Here is a 15,108-nt window from a genome sequence, read left to right on the forward strand (position 1 = left end):
TTCCCACCAGCAGTGCAAAAGCGTTCCTCTTTCTCCACGTCCTCACCAACATCTGTTGTTAATGTTAGCCATTCTGACAGGCGTGAGGTGGTATCTCATTGTGGTTTTGCTTTGTATTTCCCTGTCAAGATCCTCAGCTTAATGGCACCTGCAAAGTCCCTTTTACCGTGTAAGGTAACATATTCGCGGGTTTCAGGTATTAGAATGCGGACACCTTTGGAGGTCCATTATTCAGCTTTCCACATGATATGAAAGCCGAACTGATTGGGCATCTATTCTCTAAGGGGTCATGAAAACTCTTGGGAAAGGAAAGAAGTGAAGGGGCTTGGTGTGGGCCGACGCCTGGGTTGCAGAGGTGGGTCCTGGGGTACAAGCGTGGAGCCCAAGGAAGGTGGCTTCTGGTGAGCCGTCTACCAGGGCCATGCAGTTGAGAAACCTCCTGAGTGTACCCTCCTGGCCAGGGAGTGCTCAGAGCTGCAGATAGAGAAACTGAGGGTGGCCACAAAGGTCCTACAAATCCTGGCCGATGATAGGACCTTATGGTCAAAACTAGGGACAACATCTGAGGCCACTGAAGTGAGGCGTGACAGTATAAAAACTCAGGCTCAGGGCCACTGTGAGAGGATGGGATGTGAGCCAGTGTTCTACAGATGACTCCTTGAGGAGACAGGCCAGAAGTCGCCTGCTAGTGACTTAAAAATGGAAGGAAGGTAAGGTTCCGTCTGGCCAAAGGTATGGGGTGAGCACAGGAAGTTCCTGGCCAGCAGCTGGGGAAATGGATTCCGTGCAGCTGGTGTGTGCCGTCCCAGGGCTTTGTGGCTTCTTCAGGGCAGCTCTGGGTTACCTCCCCTCTCCAGGTTGCCCTGACTCAGCTAGAGCCCTGTGTCTTACCTGGAAGACAATGTGTACAACTTCAGAGGTGTGGACTTTCCCCGAGGGATGGGGAGGGGCTGAGTCAGCTGCAGGGGAATGAGTGATGGGCAATGTACCAGGGGGACAAACATGACTGAGAAGGCACATTTGCAAGAGGGGATGGCTGGTGCCCTGACCCTTGCCACCGGGGGGCGCTAATAAGGCTGTCTTTCCCACGGCCGGGACTTCCTTGAAATGAGCTCCCTTGCCGACACAGGGGATCGGATAGCCTCCTCTTTTCCTGACTGTGACCCCTAAACTGCCTTCCATCCCTCCTTTTGCATGGTTCTGACCAGGATTCTTTTCCTCCTCCCCCTCATCCTTCTCTCTCCTTTCAGTCCAGGAGGGAGGGGAAGAAGCCAAGTCTTGGGGGTGCAAGAGGCCAAAGCCTCAGTGCCTCATAGCCCTGGGCAGTGGAGGGGGTCAGGCGCATGCGTTCCAGAGGTGGATTGTCTGTGTTCTAATCCTGACTCCACAATTTACTAGCTGTGTGAATTTGGGCAAGTGACTTAACCACTCTGTGCCCATTTCTCAAATGGGGGATAAAAATAGTACTTATCTCTAGAAAGTTACTGGGAAGATTAAACGAGTCAGTATATGCAAAGTGCTTAGGGCAGTGCCTGGCATCAAAGTGGCACTTGGTGCTGGCTCTCTCTGGCTCGGTTCTACCCTCCCCCTTCCCTCCTCCCTTGTCTCCCCTTCCTGCCTGCAGGAGGCAGTACAGCGAAGAAAATCCGCAAAGGGTAGTGGGAAGGCTTAGGGTGGCTAGTGGACGGAACCTCCAGCTGCAAGGCAGGAAGTGACAAGCTGGTTTTGAGTTTGGACCCTGCTGGGATCTGGAGGATCAGGGGCCAGCGTCTGTGGTCCTTTTTCTCCCTCTTTGCTGCAGGAGATTCCCATTTGCCCTCACAGAGGGGGAGGAGCCTGAAACAAAGCCTCTGATTGGCTGCTTCCATTCGGTCCCTTGTCAATTTCCAAACTGGGAGGGGGGGGAAGGGGAGGAGCATAAGATATTAAAAACTCATAGGAGTATTTGAATAGGGTAGAGAAGGAGGGAGGGAAGAGGGTGGAAAGTAGGGGCAGGGGAGGGTTTATGAAATACTGGAGGTTGAGGGGCAGGGATTGGACGGTATAAACTTTTGGGCCACTGGCTGATGTGGAGTGACTATGACATTTGAGACGACAGAGACCAAAGGAGATGCACACGGACCTTTTAATGACGTGGTCTTGGTGGAGTCTATTCACGGAGGGAGACCCCTGGGAGGTGCTTCCCTGAACCACAGCCTGGACACTTGGGCTGCCATTTCCCCTCCTCCAGTGGGTGGCTCAGGACCCGTGGGACCCTCACTTCCTTTTAGGCTCTGTGAGGTCCCTTCTCAGTGCTCAGAGTCCATTCTCTCGTGCGGAAGCCTGGAGCGGGACCATTTGCTTCTGCTGATCTTGCTGCTGCCGTCTTGGCTTTCCTCTCCTCCTGGGGGGGCAGGAGAGTGGTGTCCTGGGTATGCAGCCTCCAGGCCAGGGCCAGGAGCCGGGGGCTTCCGGGGAGTTCTCTACTCAGCTGTGCCCGGCACCATCTCTCTGCCCCAAACATCTACTGCTTCCAGGAGCCGGAAGCCCCAGGAGTCTAGGGTGCGTGACCTGGGGTAAGTCCCTGCTCCCACCTGCTTTCCATGTCCTGCACCGTGTCTGGCAGTGGCTGGCCCAGGGTCTCTGGCAGGAGGGCAGTGACAGCACTGGCAGCCACAGGGACCGCACCGTAGATGAAGAGAGGCACGGAGGGGTAGATTTCAGCAGTCATGCCCACCAGTGGGCTCACGATGCTGCCCACTCGGGCCATAGTGCTGCCCATTCCCAAGCCTGTCTGCCTGTGGGGCCCAAGGTGGGGTGGTGTCAGTCACTGTTCTGGCACGAATGCTGAGGTGCGGGGGTCAGGGCAGCTCAGGCTGAGGCCTCCTGGTCCCTCGTCTCTTCCCCCATTTGATTGACAAGCCAATTTGCCGTTCGTTTTGGAGATCTTTTTAAAAACTAATTATTTCTTTATTAATAATTTTATTTATTTCTTTATTGGAGCCCCACATGGGGCCTGAACTCACAACCCCGAGATCAAGAGTCGCATGTCCTACTGACTGAGCCAGCCAGGCATCCCTGTTTTGGAGATTTAAAAAAAACCACAACAGACAACCATAAAAACCAAAAACAGGTGGGGAAAGGCTCTGGCCAAAGAATCAGGAGAATGAATTTCACCTCAGCCCTTAACCTGCTGTGTGACCTTAGGAAGAGTCCCTTTTCATCTCTGGGCCTCAGTTTCCTGAGCTGTCAAATCAGACAGTTCAGTTAGGCCGGTGGCGCTCAGATCACTGGGGCGGGGTGGGGGGGGGGTGGATTTTGAGTTATAGTTGCTCTGGAGCAAACCGTCCTATGGGATTAGAATCCCCAGGGGAGAGGAGCTGGAGACTGCACATTGAGACTATGTTCAGAACGTTCTCTCTGAAAGCAGAGGTTAAAAACATTGACTCAGGAGACAAAGTGCTTGAGTTCAAATCCAAGCTTCCCCACTTACAAGCTGTGTGACCTTGGGCAAATCACCTAACCTTTCTGTGGCTCACTTTTCTCGCTCGTAAAATGGGAATAGCCATAGCACCTGCCCTATAGGCTTGCTCTGCGGACGAAATGAGTCGATATTTGTCAAAAAGGTTAAGACGGTGCCTGGCACATAGTGAGTGCTTTCTACTGTGGCTCGTTCCCCTGAAGTCCCATGCAGGCACAGGACGGTGACCATGACCCTGCTGGCTCCGAGTAGCCTAGGGCAGCCCGGCCTTTCTTTGACCTCTCGCGAATTTTGCATCCCGTTTTTTTTTTTTTTTTTTTTTTTTTTTAATTTTTATTTTTGGGACAGAGAGAGACAGAGCATGAACGGGGGAGGGGCAGAGAGAGAGGGAGACACAGAATCGGAAACAGGCTCCAGGCTCCGAGCCATCAGCCCAGAGCCTGACGCGGGGCTCGAACTCACGGACCGCGAGATCGTGACCTGGCTGAAGTCGGACGCTTAACCGACTGCGCCACCCAGGCGCCCCTGCATCCCGTTCTTAAAACAGACACGTGTTTCTTGTTTCTTAAGGCAAAAATGCCCGGCCCCGCTCCCCAATTGTGGCACTCAGAAAGCAGTGCTACGTGTATCCGTACGGCTACCAAGCGCCACCCTTATTAAATGTCGCCCTTGTGATAAGAAAGAACTCTCCTGTTTGGTCTTTGGTTTCAGATGGACCACTTGGTTTATAGATGAAATTAAGAATTGGTGGCAGCTTCTAACTTGTGCCTTGGAGATCAAGGTGGAGCTTCACTCGATTGCCCCGTGAGATGTGACTTCTTGCCTGTCTGCTCTGCCCTGCTCCTTGGGAGAGCTTTTCCTTGGATCGGGTAAGGGCTTAGTGGCCAGGGACACCTCGTTAGCCATGGAGCGTGTACCGAGTGGCTGATACATGCCCTGCCTGGATGAGTGCTGTGAGGGGCCTTGGGCCATGGCATTCCGGATGGTCCTCTGGGGTCTGACCTATGCGCGAGGGAAAGTCTTGTCCCGAGACCCGTCCCACTCACCGGATCACCGTGGGGTACAGCTCCCCAGTGTACAGGAAGATGCAGTTGAAGGAGGTAGCCAGGCAGCCTTTCCCCAGAACGGCAAGGGAGGTTCGGACCGTGGACTGATCTGGCGAGAAAGGAGGGAGTCAGTGGGAGCTCGGGAGTAGGGGCTGAGAATCTGGGGATAGGGCTAGAGATGAAGGGCCAAGGTACTCTTGGGTGCTCACCCTGGGGTATCACCCCATTGACCAGGATGCAGATGCCTGCCAGCAGCAGGGAGGCCATCTGGGCAGGCCGGCGGCCCAGAGAGTTGATGACAAGGAAGCCCACAAGCTTGGCAGGCAGGTCCACAGCACCAAAAATCACCTGGATCAGGTAGATGCTGACCCCAAAGCCCTGCAGGTCCATAACCAGCCCATAGTAGGCAAAACTAGTGGCAAACCTGGTGGGGAGGGGGGGAGGGGTATGGAGTTTGTCAGGAAGGCATAAAAGAGGGGGTGCTCATTCAAAATGGGGGCGAGCCACACTGGGTGCCCTGCTTAAGAAGCTGGAATGTGCCTTGGCTGATATTTCGTCAGACATTTAGTATGTATTTCGTGGAAGTGGGGGGTAGTTCTCCAATACCCCAGCTTTCTCAATCTTCTGCTAACTAGAGTCCCCGGGTTATTAGGGGGTTTTGGCTTAGTCATCGTGTAAGATTTACTTAGTTTTAGTCTTTATCTTATCTGTTGCTACTGGCCCAAGGGCAGGTGGACTTTCAAGCCGTATCTTTCAGGGTCAAGGTGTTGGGGGGAGGTCAGAGCTTTTCAGACCTGTGCATGGTTCTGGGATGGGTGCTTCTTAAGAAGTCAAGAGCCCACGAAATGAAGCTTGGGTGATTGGATAGGACCTGCAACCGGGAGTAAATCCCAAACTGGAACCAGAGAATTCGTCGATGGAAACGTGGAGCGTGCTTCTAACTATCATGGGATTGCTGTTGGCGGCATCAGGAAGGTAGCACATTGGAGGAGTAATGGGGAACGTTGCAACGGGAAAGGAACATTTTTGGCTGGTATCGGCCTTGGCCAGAGTGTTACTTTTGGAGACGAGTTTTAGGCATCTTATTGCCCACGTTTGTGTCTCTGGCAGGCACTGCTGGGCCAGGAAAGTCTCCAAATGTTTTGTAAGCCAGACGGGTCTTTGCCTTTGTGGTATAATTCTGTGGACTCTGGGGGTGACCACTCCTGATGAGGTGTTTCCATACTGGAACAGAGTTGGTAAAAGGGGAAGACGGAGAGGTGGATGGCCAGTGTGGGGACCAGGGGTGAACTGAGGCTGGAGGTCATCTCGTTCTTTAAGACTGTCCCTGGTGGAGGCTTGCTGCCCCTCACAGCAGGTGTGCTGACTTTTCCTCCCTTTTGCCTGGCTTCTTCCACTCATTACATCCACTCTCTCTCCCCAGCCAGCCTTTCGTCTCTCAGGCTGTCTCTCTATCTCTTTGCCACTAGGTCTGTCTGGGCCTACCACAGCATGGAGAGGCAGAGGAAGAGGTGGCGAAGGGCGGGGCAGCGCAGCAACTCCAGGGCGGATGCCTGGCCTTTGCCCATGGTCAGCTCCTTCTGCAGACTGGCCCGGAGTACCTGCCAGGATGGGCAGGGCTCAGGGCCTGGACTCCTCCAGAAGCTCCTCCCAGCCTAACCCCTTACTCAGGGAAGCCCTCTGGGACCTGAGTTCAGGGTTTGAGGGTGGAATCCTGGTAGGGTGTCACAGGAGGTCTTGTGGGGGGGGGGGTCTTACCTCCATACTTAGCTTGGTCCCCTCTTCCCGCTTCCCATTGATCCAGGCCACTCTCTGCAGGGTCTTCAAGGTGAGGTCTAGCCTCCCAGAGGAGGAGTGCCAGCGGGCAGACTCGATGAAGAACCTGGGAGCCGGGGTGAGGACAGGGGTCAAGGTGGCTTCAGTTCCAGTCTGCTGGGGTGGGGGGCAGGGGGTGGGCTTCCCAGGGGCCTGCAGTGGGATTTCTTTTAAGGCTGGGAACCCAGAGGTTTGGCCAGATCCCTTCCGCTAAGACCACAAAGCAGTGTCCAGCTCGGTGATGACTCATTCCCCGACTCAGGAGCTCAGCTTTTGGGCGCCGTGTAACGAGAGCAGGCTGGAGAGCCGGGGGAAGCCGGAGGAAGCCGGGGGAAGCTGAAGAACCAGATCCCCAGGGCAGGTCCTTCCTTGCACAGCCTCAGAGGCACTGGTCTAGGTGTGACCTTCTCTGATTCTGTGGGGTAGCATGTGTGAGATCTGGGGGATGTCTTGTCCCTTGCAGCCCTCTGGGCTCCTTTGCAGCCCTGCCCACCCGGGGCCCCACACACCAGGAGTAGATGAAGAAGGCGAAGAAAGGCACGGAGACCAGCAGCTGCAGGGGGCGCCAGTGGGGCACAGCATAAGCCACACCGGCCAGGAGGAACTGGCCCAGGCTGTAGACGTAGCCTATCAGGGTGCCCACACAAGCCCGCGTGTGGATGGGCATCCACTCCAAACCTGGAAAGAGGGTTAGAACAGAGTGGTGCATCTGGCTGGGCTGCGGGTGGATGGAGACCTCCCGGGGGCGGGACAGGCAGAGACCCCCCCCTCCACCCAAACTTTGATCTGTCCCAAGGCTCAGTGGAAGACACATCTAATGAGGGTGGGTTCCTTGATGGGGGGCGTGGGGGACTTTCGGCGGACGTAGGAATGAGGAGATGGGTTTAGAATCCCTAGGAATTGTTCCCTCCACCCCGCTGCTGGGGTTTGCTGCCCCCCGACCTACTGTCCTGGCGAGGGCCCCTTTTCCCTTCAGAGCGTCTCTGACCATTCAGTGCTCTCTCAACAGCAGCCTCTCCTCTGGCTTTCCCCAGCCTGGGCCGATTCAGCGGCCAGAGCAGCTCGGAGGAGACAGCGGCTTTTCTCCATCTGGGAGGGTCAAGGGGGGAGTCGGACCACCTCTCTGCTGGGGTCTGAAGAGGCCCAGCCTTGTTCCTTGTGGGCTCCTGATTCGGCTGCTGGGCCAATGACTTGGAAACAGACTGGATTTGGGGGCTGAATTTTCTAGGTGTCCTGCCCTGGCCCCACCCGGCTTAATTCCTGTAGTCCAGAGGACCTCCAATCCATAGATTCCTTTCTGGGCTCGAGGGATGCCCTTGGGCAAATCCTTTCCCTTCTCTCCAGTCTCAGGTTCCTTATCTGAGAACCAGGGGGAAGGGAGTGACCTATCGGACGGAGGGAGCACATTGATGGTTCATGGACAGACCACGCTCAGTCCATTAAATGGGTTTGGTCTACACGATGCTGGCTTGACCTATGTTAAAAATATTGGAATTAATTTCCAACATTAAAAAATGGGGCTATTTTTGCGTTAATAAAGAGGAGGGAGTGAGATCTGACAGCCCTGAACCTTCTGGCTAGAGCAGCTGAGTGGCCCTGGCCCCTCCGGATGGGGATGCGACTCTCCTTTGGGTACAGTCCTCACTGTTCCCTAATCCCTCTTGTACCCAGTCTGCTTCAGTCATTCATGGGAACCTCCTGGCCCTAGAAAATGGAGTTTGCGATTGTGTCTGAATGAGAGGTCAGGAGTTCGAGAGGAAGGCTGTTATGTTGGCCACCCAAAAGAGGGCAGGGAGGATTCAGGAGTGGGAACGGCAGGACCGGGGTGGGGGGAGCCGGGAGAGGAAGCTGGAAAGTGGCTGCTGGGTTGGGTGGTCAGAGGTGAGTGGGTGGGGACCCGCCCTGCCCTCCCAGCATCCCTCACTCAGTGTCATGCAGTTGAGGGCGACGCTAGCCAGCGACATGCCCGAGAGGAGCCGGAAGGCACAGTAGACAGGGAAGTTGGGAGCGAAGGCTGCACAGGTGCCTGACACGGCTGTCTGCAGGTAGTTCAAGATCAGCACCTTCCGGCGGCCCAGCCTGTGGGGGGAAGGAGGGGAGAACAGCAGTAGGGGTCCTGAGGATTGATGGTGCCAGGCTGGGTAGGGAGAGGAGCGTTTGCCTTGGTCTTTTGAGGACCTGTGCGGTATCACGAGGCTGGCCCCGTAGGTCCTCAAACCAGCCCCTGGGTGGTAAGGCCGACTTCCCACTTGGTTCCCGTGAACCCAGCCGAGGCCCGGGGCCCAGCCCGGCCCCTTGGCTCTACCCAGGACTGACCTGTCTGCCAGGTACCCAAACACCATGGCTCCAAGAAGCACCCCTACCATGTACAAGGACTGGGCCAGCTGGCGTAAGGCCCTGTTAGAGCACACGAGGTCCCACTGTGGGGAGAGGGGGCAAGGGTCAGGCAGAGACGAGCCTGGGCTGCAAGGCTCCCCTTCCCGTCCCTTGGGCTGGCCCTCTGAGACCTGCGTCAGCCCCTTCCCTGACACTCCCCGTCCCCGTTTGCTTCCCCAGACCCGGTAGCTGAGCGACTTCCCTGGACTCTGATATCCCCCTTTTCTACAAAGGCCCCCATCTTGAACCTCTTTCTTTATCTTCCCATCTTGGTCTCTGGAAAATCTGAGACAGGTGTGTGCGTGTGTGTGCGTGTGTGTGTGTGCGCGCGTGCACGCAGGAGCATCTGTCTGTCTGTCTCAGTCGGGAAGGCAAGTCTGGTTGTCACAGAGAGCAGGGGGGGGTCCCGGGTTTCCTCACCTCAGTCACGATGGTGGAGGGGAAGGTGCTGTTGTCATAGATCCAGCCGTTGGTGCAGGGCTCTGTGGCCCCCGTGCTGTTGGCGTCTGTGCTGTTGGGAAAGGGTGGTCCCCGCCGGGGGACGGTGAAGCGGAGGCAGGACTCGGGCTGCCCCTGTCCGTCCCGGGGCAGCCAGGCCTCCAGCCCCCCGTCCTGGCTGAAGTTGGCCTCGGCGGGCGGGCGGCAGTGGTGGGTGGGGATGGCCGCGGTGAAGTTCTGCAGTGTGTTGTGGGAGGCCATCAGGAGCAGGGGGAGGACCACCAGAGTGACCTGGATCTGCTGGAAGCGGCCGACACCCCCCACCTGCTGCAGGAGGTCGTTGAAGGCCATGGGGCCAGGCCCGGCCGAACGGCTGGGGGCTGAGGACTTCCGCCTAGCACCTCTGTCCGTGCGTCTGTGTGCCTGCTGTCCTTAGCTGGAGGAGAGAAGCTGCCGCCGCTTCTGTGGCTGACTTGTTCCTAGAGCCGAATCTGAGCTGGCTCTGTGGGGGGACAGGAACCCGGCTGGCGGCCCCTCCTTCCTTCTCTCACTCCCTGTGTTCTGTCCCTCCCTTTCCCTCGAGCCTCCCCTCACTTGGGGGTGGGGTGCTTTGCTCTCAGGGTCTGCAGAAGCCCTGACCCCTACATGGACAGGATTTAATCCTTGGCCTGGAGGGAATGAGTTAACGTGTGACTTGGTATCAGAAGGATTAACCCCCTGAGTATCCTTATGTCAGTGGAAATTCTCCAAGTGGGTATAAAGGGCAGGAGAGTGGACCGGGGCGGGAGTGGTGAGAGGGGATGGACTGGGAGGGCCTGTCTAGGCACCTGGGGGGTGGCAGGGGCCAGGTGGGACCTTACTGTCTTCCTTTTAGGGAGAAGACTGGGCTCTGGGAAGTGTGGTGGCCTCTTGAGGGGACTTTTTTCCTTTTTAGTGGACACAATCCAAGCAGTCTGTCTTAGGGAAGAGTTGCCAGAGAAAACACAGGACTCCCAGTTTCAGATCAACGCATGCATCTTATTTTAGTGTAAGTATATCCCTAATATTACATGGGACATACGTATACTAAAAAAAAGTCATTCATTGATCTGAAATTCAGATTTAACTGGGCATCCTGTATTTGTTAATTTTTTAAAAGTTTATTTATTTATTTTGTGTGTGAGAGAGAAAGAGAGAGCGAGCAGGGGAGGGGCAGAGAGACAAGGAGAGGGAGAATCCCAAGCAAGTCCCGCATTATCAGCTCGGAGCCCTACACCAGGCTTGAACTCACGAGCCATACGAGATCATGACCTGAGCCGAAATCAAGAGTCGGATGCTTAACCGACTGAGCCACCTGGGTGCCCCTGGGCGTCCTGTTTCTTATATGCTAAAACTGGCAACTCCAGTCTTTGGTCTCCTGGGGACAGCTCATATCTTATGGGACCACGGCTTTGTTAAGCTGGAAGAGACTATAGAGGTCAGAGGCTATTTTTGAAGAAGGGGGACCGAAGACCAACATCACGCATGAGGTAGATCGATTCTTCTAGTGTTTCAGCTTTTACCTTCTGGCTTATCCCGATTCAAAATTTTCCCTTTGTCTTGTTCTCTCTGTCCATAGTTTTTATTTTTATTTTTTCAGTGAACATGAACTTATGTTATTTGTGGCCACGACTCTAAGATAATCACTCGATTTCCTCCAACAGTTTGCCTTCCGAGTCATTCAGGATCAGGGCGGTGCTGAGTTCTGATTGGATGGGCTTCTATGAGATCTGATGGGTTGGATCATGGGTTGGAAATGTCAATAAAGCGGGTTGCAACTTCTTGCTTTTAAGTTGCATAGTACAGAGTATATACAACATGGACTCTGGAGTCAGTTTACTTGGATCTAAATCCTTATTTCACATTTACTGGTTGTATAGACAGGGCAGGTTGCTAAAATCCTGTATTATCTCAGTATTCTTGTTTGCAAGATGGGTATAATAGTCATGTTTGCCTCATTGGGTTACTGGAGGGTTAAACGTGTGAATACAGCTACAGATCTTTTTTTTTTTTTATTTTTTTAAATGTTTGTTCATTTTTGAAAGAGAGAGACAGAGCACAAGCAGGGGTGGTGCGGAGAGAGAGGGGGACACGGAATCTGAAGCAGGCTCCAGGCTCCGAGCTGTCAGCACAGAGCCTGACGTGGGGCTCGAACTCACGAACGGTGAGATCATGACCTGAGCCGAAGCGGGACGCTCAACCGACTGAGCCACCCAGGCGCCCCAATACAGCTAAAGATCTTAAAGTAGCCACTGCCCTGCAGCTCAGTGAGAATGAGCTGTTCTTATTATCTGTTTCTGGTAAAAAGGTGAGACACTTGGGATGCCTGGGTGGCTCAGTCAGTTAAGTGCAAGGACTTGATCTCAGCTTAGGTCATGATCTCGAGGTTCATGAGTTCAAGCCCTACGTTGGGCTCTGAGCTGGCAGCACAGAATCTGCTCGGGATTCTCTCTCTCTATCCCTCCCCTGCTTGTTCTCACTCTCTCTCTCTCAAAATACATAAGCTTTATTTAAAAAGTTAAAAAAAAAAAGGTGAGACTGTTATATTGATTTTAGAGAGAAAATAGGCCTAAGCACATCTTACCCTAAGAACAGTGATCCCCCACTGGGCGTGATTTTGCCCCCCACCCCCCACCCCCGCCTCCGGGAGACATTTGGCAATGTCAGGAGATGTTTTTGGTTGTCATAGCGCCAGGGATGCAGCTGAACATCCTACAATGCATAGGACAGCACGCCCCCCCCCCCCCCCCCCCCAATCAAGAATCTTCTGGACCACAAATGTCACTAGTGCTAAGTTTGGGAAACCCTACCTTAAAAGATGTCTCAGACTTATTTTGAAGAGTGACCAATCCCTTACCCGCTTGGCCGAGGATATTCCAGTCACACTGAAGACTCCTACCAAAATATTTCTAAGAATGCCCATGCTCTTATTTGAGTAGGGAAAATCTTTGCGAGGTGGGGAGGAAAACTGCTCCCCCACCCTCTGCTTGAGCACAGCAGAGTAGCCTGGGCTCCAAAGCGCTGCAGCCCTTTCCCTTCCTGGGCATACATAGCCAATTTTACCACTGGAGTAGCCACATCAGGACCCCGATCTTCCTATGTCCAGGCCAACAACACTCTTCTCCGCCATGTTCTAACCCGATTGTTGGTTTGAGCTTCCGTGCCGGACCCTTGCCTTTGCGGTGTGTTTCCATTTGGGGTTTCTGGCTGTCCCTCCCTGTTATCTGCCTCCTACTGTCTGTCCATCCACCACACTTCATCATTTGGCATATGTCTGAACACCATGGATGCCTAGGGTTCCAGGGTTTTATGGGAGGTAGCCAGGCCCTGTCCGAATTAGTTGATGCAAAGGGCCGGGAAGGGAAGGGGCGTTTCTCAGTTCTTACAGGCATAAACTTCCAAGTCTTGGTGTTGAGGGGAAGCAGTGTTATTTCTGACTTCTCTTGTAAGGACTCAAGGTGCCCGGCTATCGTTGTGCGGTTTACGCAAACTGTAAACTGTATTAAGTCGGGGGGCTGTTTATTGTCTGTTGAGGCACTGGCTCCATGAAGTCTTAGACTGCTTCAAACCTACTCTGTCTAACTTCAGAGCCAGGTTGTTTCCCGCTGTTTTAGAGGTGTGCCCAATTAAAGGGGTCTTAGGGATCATCTAGTTTCATTATGTACAGAAGAGAATAGGGGAGTCCCAGAGAGGGATGTAACTCAGCCCAGCCTCCCTCCTCCCACCCAGTGTTGGTTCTGGGCTGGGACCCGGTGGGTGTCCAGATGCCTGACAACATTCTCCAGGCCAAGGTATATAAGAGCCTTGTGGCCTGGGGATGTGAGGACAGCTGGACAAACAGCTTGGGGGCTCTGGGGCCAATCTCGTGTCAGGACTTGGTGCCCTCGTGGGGGAGTAGGGAGAGAGTTGAGGGCAGCAGGGGAGATGGTGGGGCCCCTCCAAGCAACCTCCTTTTCTGAGTGTGTGCCCAACCCTGCCTTTGAGAAGAGCTCCCTCCCTCGTGCCTGACCAGCTCCAGCGAGGCTGAGCCTGGAAAAGCCTCAATTGGAGACTTCAGGGACTCCTGGAAATTGTGGTTGGCTCCTGGGATCATCTGGCTAGCACAGGGATTTCCTACCAGCCTCCCAGACCGTGGAGAGTTTCCGGTTGGAAATGCTCCCCTGGCAGATGATTTGCAGAACTGAGAACTATCCTTTAGGGACACTCTATGTCATTAAGTACTCAGAGTTGCATTCGCTGGATTGAGTGGAATGTGGACTTAAGTTCTGGCCATGCTCACTGAGAAGGGCTCAAATCCGAGACTTCCGATTGGCCGAGAGCCACATGCCATCAGAGATGAATGCTGTCACTCAGATGAAAACTTCTCGATGCATAGGTAGGGGCACCAAGGCCCAGAGTAAGCAAGGGATTTGTCCTGGATCACCCAGCAAGGAAATCTAGAACTCACTTCCGTTGTTCTTGTGACCATGCTAGCTGCCATCACATAGCTCAGATTTGCTGCCACATCTGGATTTTATATAATTTTATCCTGTTAAATTTTAAATAAATGGGATTTAAGGTGCGTGGCTACCCATGACTTTGATTTTTACCGTTTTGTGAGACTTTTCCAATAAATGATTTACAGGTCAGAGAAAATATCCTTGCTCAGATCATGTGTTCTAAATGTGAGTTTGAAATGAGTGGCCTGGGCAGAAGTCTGGCAAACTCTGAGTGCCTGCTGGGCACCTAGCAACGTTCTGAGCAAGGAGCCAAATTGTGAGTTTTATATCTCATGGCCTGGCTACCCGGGCCAACGAACGGTGCAGAAATTAGAAATTCATCCGAAACTGCCATCTGAAGGCTGGACAGGGGGCGAGCAACCAATGAGGTGGCTCGGCATGAGGATTCTGCCCGAGAGGGGTGCCCCATATTGGATGACCATTCACTGAGCCAGCTGAAGGCTGAGCTCAGGGACTGAGAGCAGGGAGGAGGGAAAGCAGGAGGAGCTGGTGTTGTAGAGGAAGAAACAGAGATGGAGAAAGGGTGCAGTCCAGATGGGGGGATTGGGGAACGGCAAGAGGAATGGGCCGTGTACATCCTGACCAGTATCCCAGTTCACCAGGAGTCCTGACCACATGAGTAGGAAATGTCTTCCTCGGCGTCTTCGCTCCCCTTCTTGTGTGTCCCTGAAACAGCACGGGAGGGGTTATGGCCAGGGCATCCTGGGTACCATCCTGAATTCTGGACAACTGAAAGAGGCTACTTTTCAGGGTGCACGGTGGAGGGTGCTTAAACTGAAGCCATTGAGGCAGGGTGGGACCTGAGCATGACGGGCCTTGTAGCCGAGTTTAGACTTCATCCCAGTGGGAAGTCACTGAAAAGTTGAAGCAGTAGTATAATATGATCTCTTTCGTGCTTATTAAGCTCTCTTTCAAATATCTAAGTACGGATTTGAGAATAATTAACTCTGTGCCTGACAGTCGAAGCCCTGGAGTGTTCTGGGTTGTCTAACACGGCAGCCTCTAGCCACTGCTGAGCACTTGAACTGAGCCCGTCCAAACTGACAAATGCTATTAGGGTAAAATATACACCAGATTTTGAAAACTTAATACAAATTACAGGCTATAAGATATCTTATCGATAGCTTTTACATTGATTTCATGTTGAAATGGTAATATAGGATATTTTTGGTTAAATAAAAACATTATATATATATATAATTAAATACATTATATATACATTATATATATATAATTAAAATTATTTTTACCTTTTTAAACTAAAAAATAGCTAGGAATTAAAATAACCAGGAATTTTTAATTTTTAATTTTTTTTAGACAGAATGCGAGTGGGGGAGAGGGGCAGAGAAAGAGAGAGAGAGAGAGAGAGAGAGAGAGAGAGAGAGAATCATTTTTTTAAAAAATTTTTTTAACATTTTATTTATTTTTGAGACAGGGAGAGACAGAGCATGAACAG

General features: G+C 53.1%; 1 protein-coding gene across 3 annotated transcripts; it reads right to left on the minus strand.

The window, feature by feature from the left end:
• Positions 1-2,107: 2,107 nt before the first annotated feature.
• SLC22A6 (solute carrier family 22 member 6) lies at positions 2,108-9,849 on the minus strand. 3 transcript variants are annotated; one of them, XM_058689362.1, is made up of 10 exons: positions 9,118-9,827; positions 8,638-8,741; positions 8,246-8,400; positions 6,831-6,999; positions 6,265-6,388; positions 5,992-6,107; positions 4,716-4,930; positions 4,507-4,615; positions 2,574-2,777; positions 2,108-2,383 (listed from the first exon to the last, which is right to left on the minus strand). In XM_058689362.1, exons 1-10 carry the CDS (start codon positions 9,484-9,486, stop codon positions 2,296-2,298), a joined length of 1,653 nt encoding a protein of 550 aa, XP_058545345.1. In that variant the 5' UTR covers positions 9,487-9,827; the 3' UTR covers positions 2,108-2,295. The 3 variants fall into 3 exon arrangements, with proteins under 3 accessions (XP_058545345.1, XP_058545347.1, XP_058545348.1); XM_058689364.1 differs by lacking the exon at positions 2,574-2,777 and having other exon boundaries at positions 9,118-9,832; XM_058689365.1 differs by lacking the exons at positions 2,108-2,383; positions 2,574-2,777; positions 4,507-4,615; positions 4,716-4,930; positions 5,992-6,107 and adding an exon at positions 4,940-5,730 and having other exon boundaries at positions 9,118-9,849.
• Between the last annotated feature and the right edge of the window lie 5,259 nt (positions 9,850-15,108).

Source organism: Neofelis nebulosa, chromosome 10 (assembly GCF_028018385.1).
Source record: "Neofelis nebulosa isolate mNeoNeb1 chromosome 10, mNeoNeb1.pri, whole genome shotgun sequence".
Classification (NCBI taxonomy): domain Eukaryota; kingdom Metazoa; phylum Chordata; class Mammalia; order Carnivora; family Felidae; genus Neofelis; species Neofelis nebulosa.

Bases quoted from the DNA above. Each gene is read 5' to 3' on its own strand.
- SLC22A6 (XM_058689362.1), bottom strand. From the start codon at position 9,486: ATGGCCTTCAACGACCTCCTGCAGCAGGTGGGGGGTGTCGGCCGCTTC. The intron at 7,000-8,245 runs GTGAGGGATGCT...CCCTCTTTCCAG, and splicing joins CCTCAACTGCATGACACTGA to GTTTGGAGTGGATGCCCATC. The intron at 4,616-4,715 runs GTGAGCACCCAA...CTTTCTCGCCAG, and splicing joins CAATGGGGTGATACCCCAGG to ATCAGTCCACGGTCCGAACC.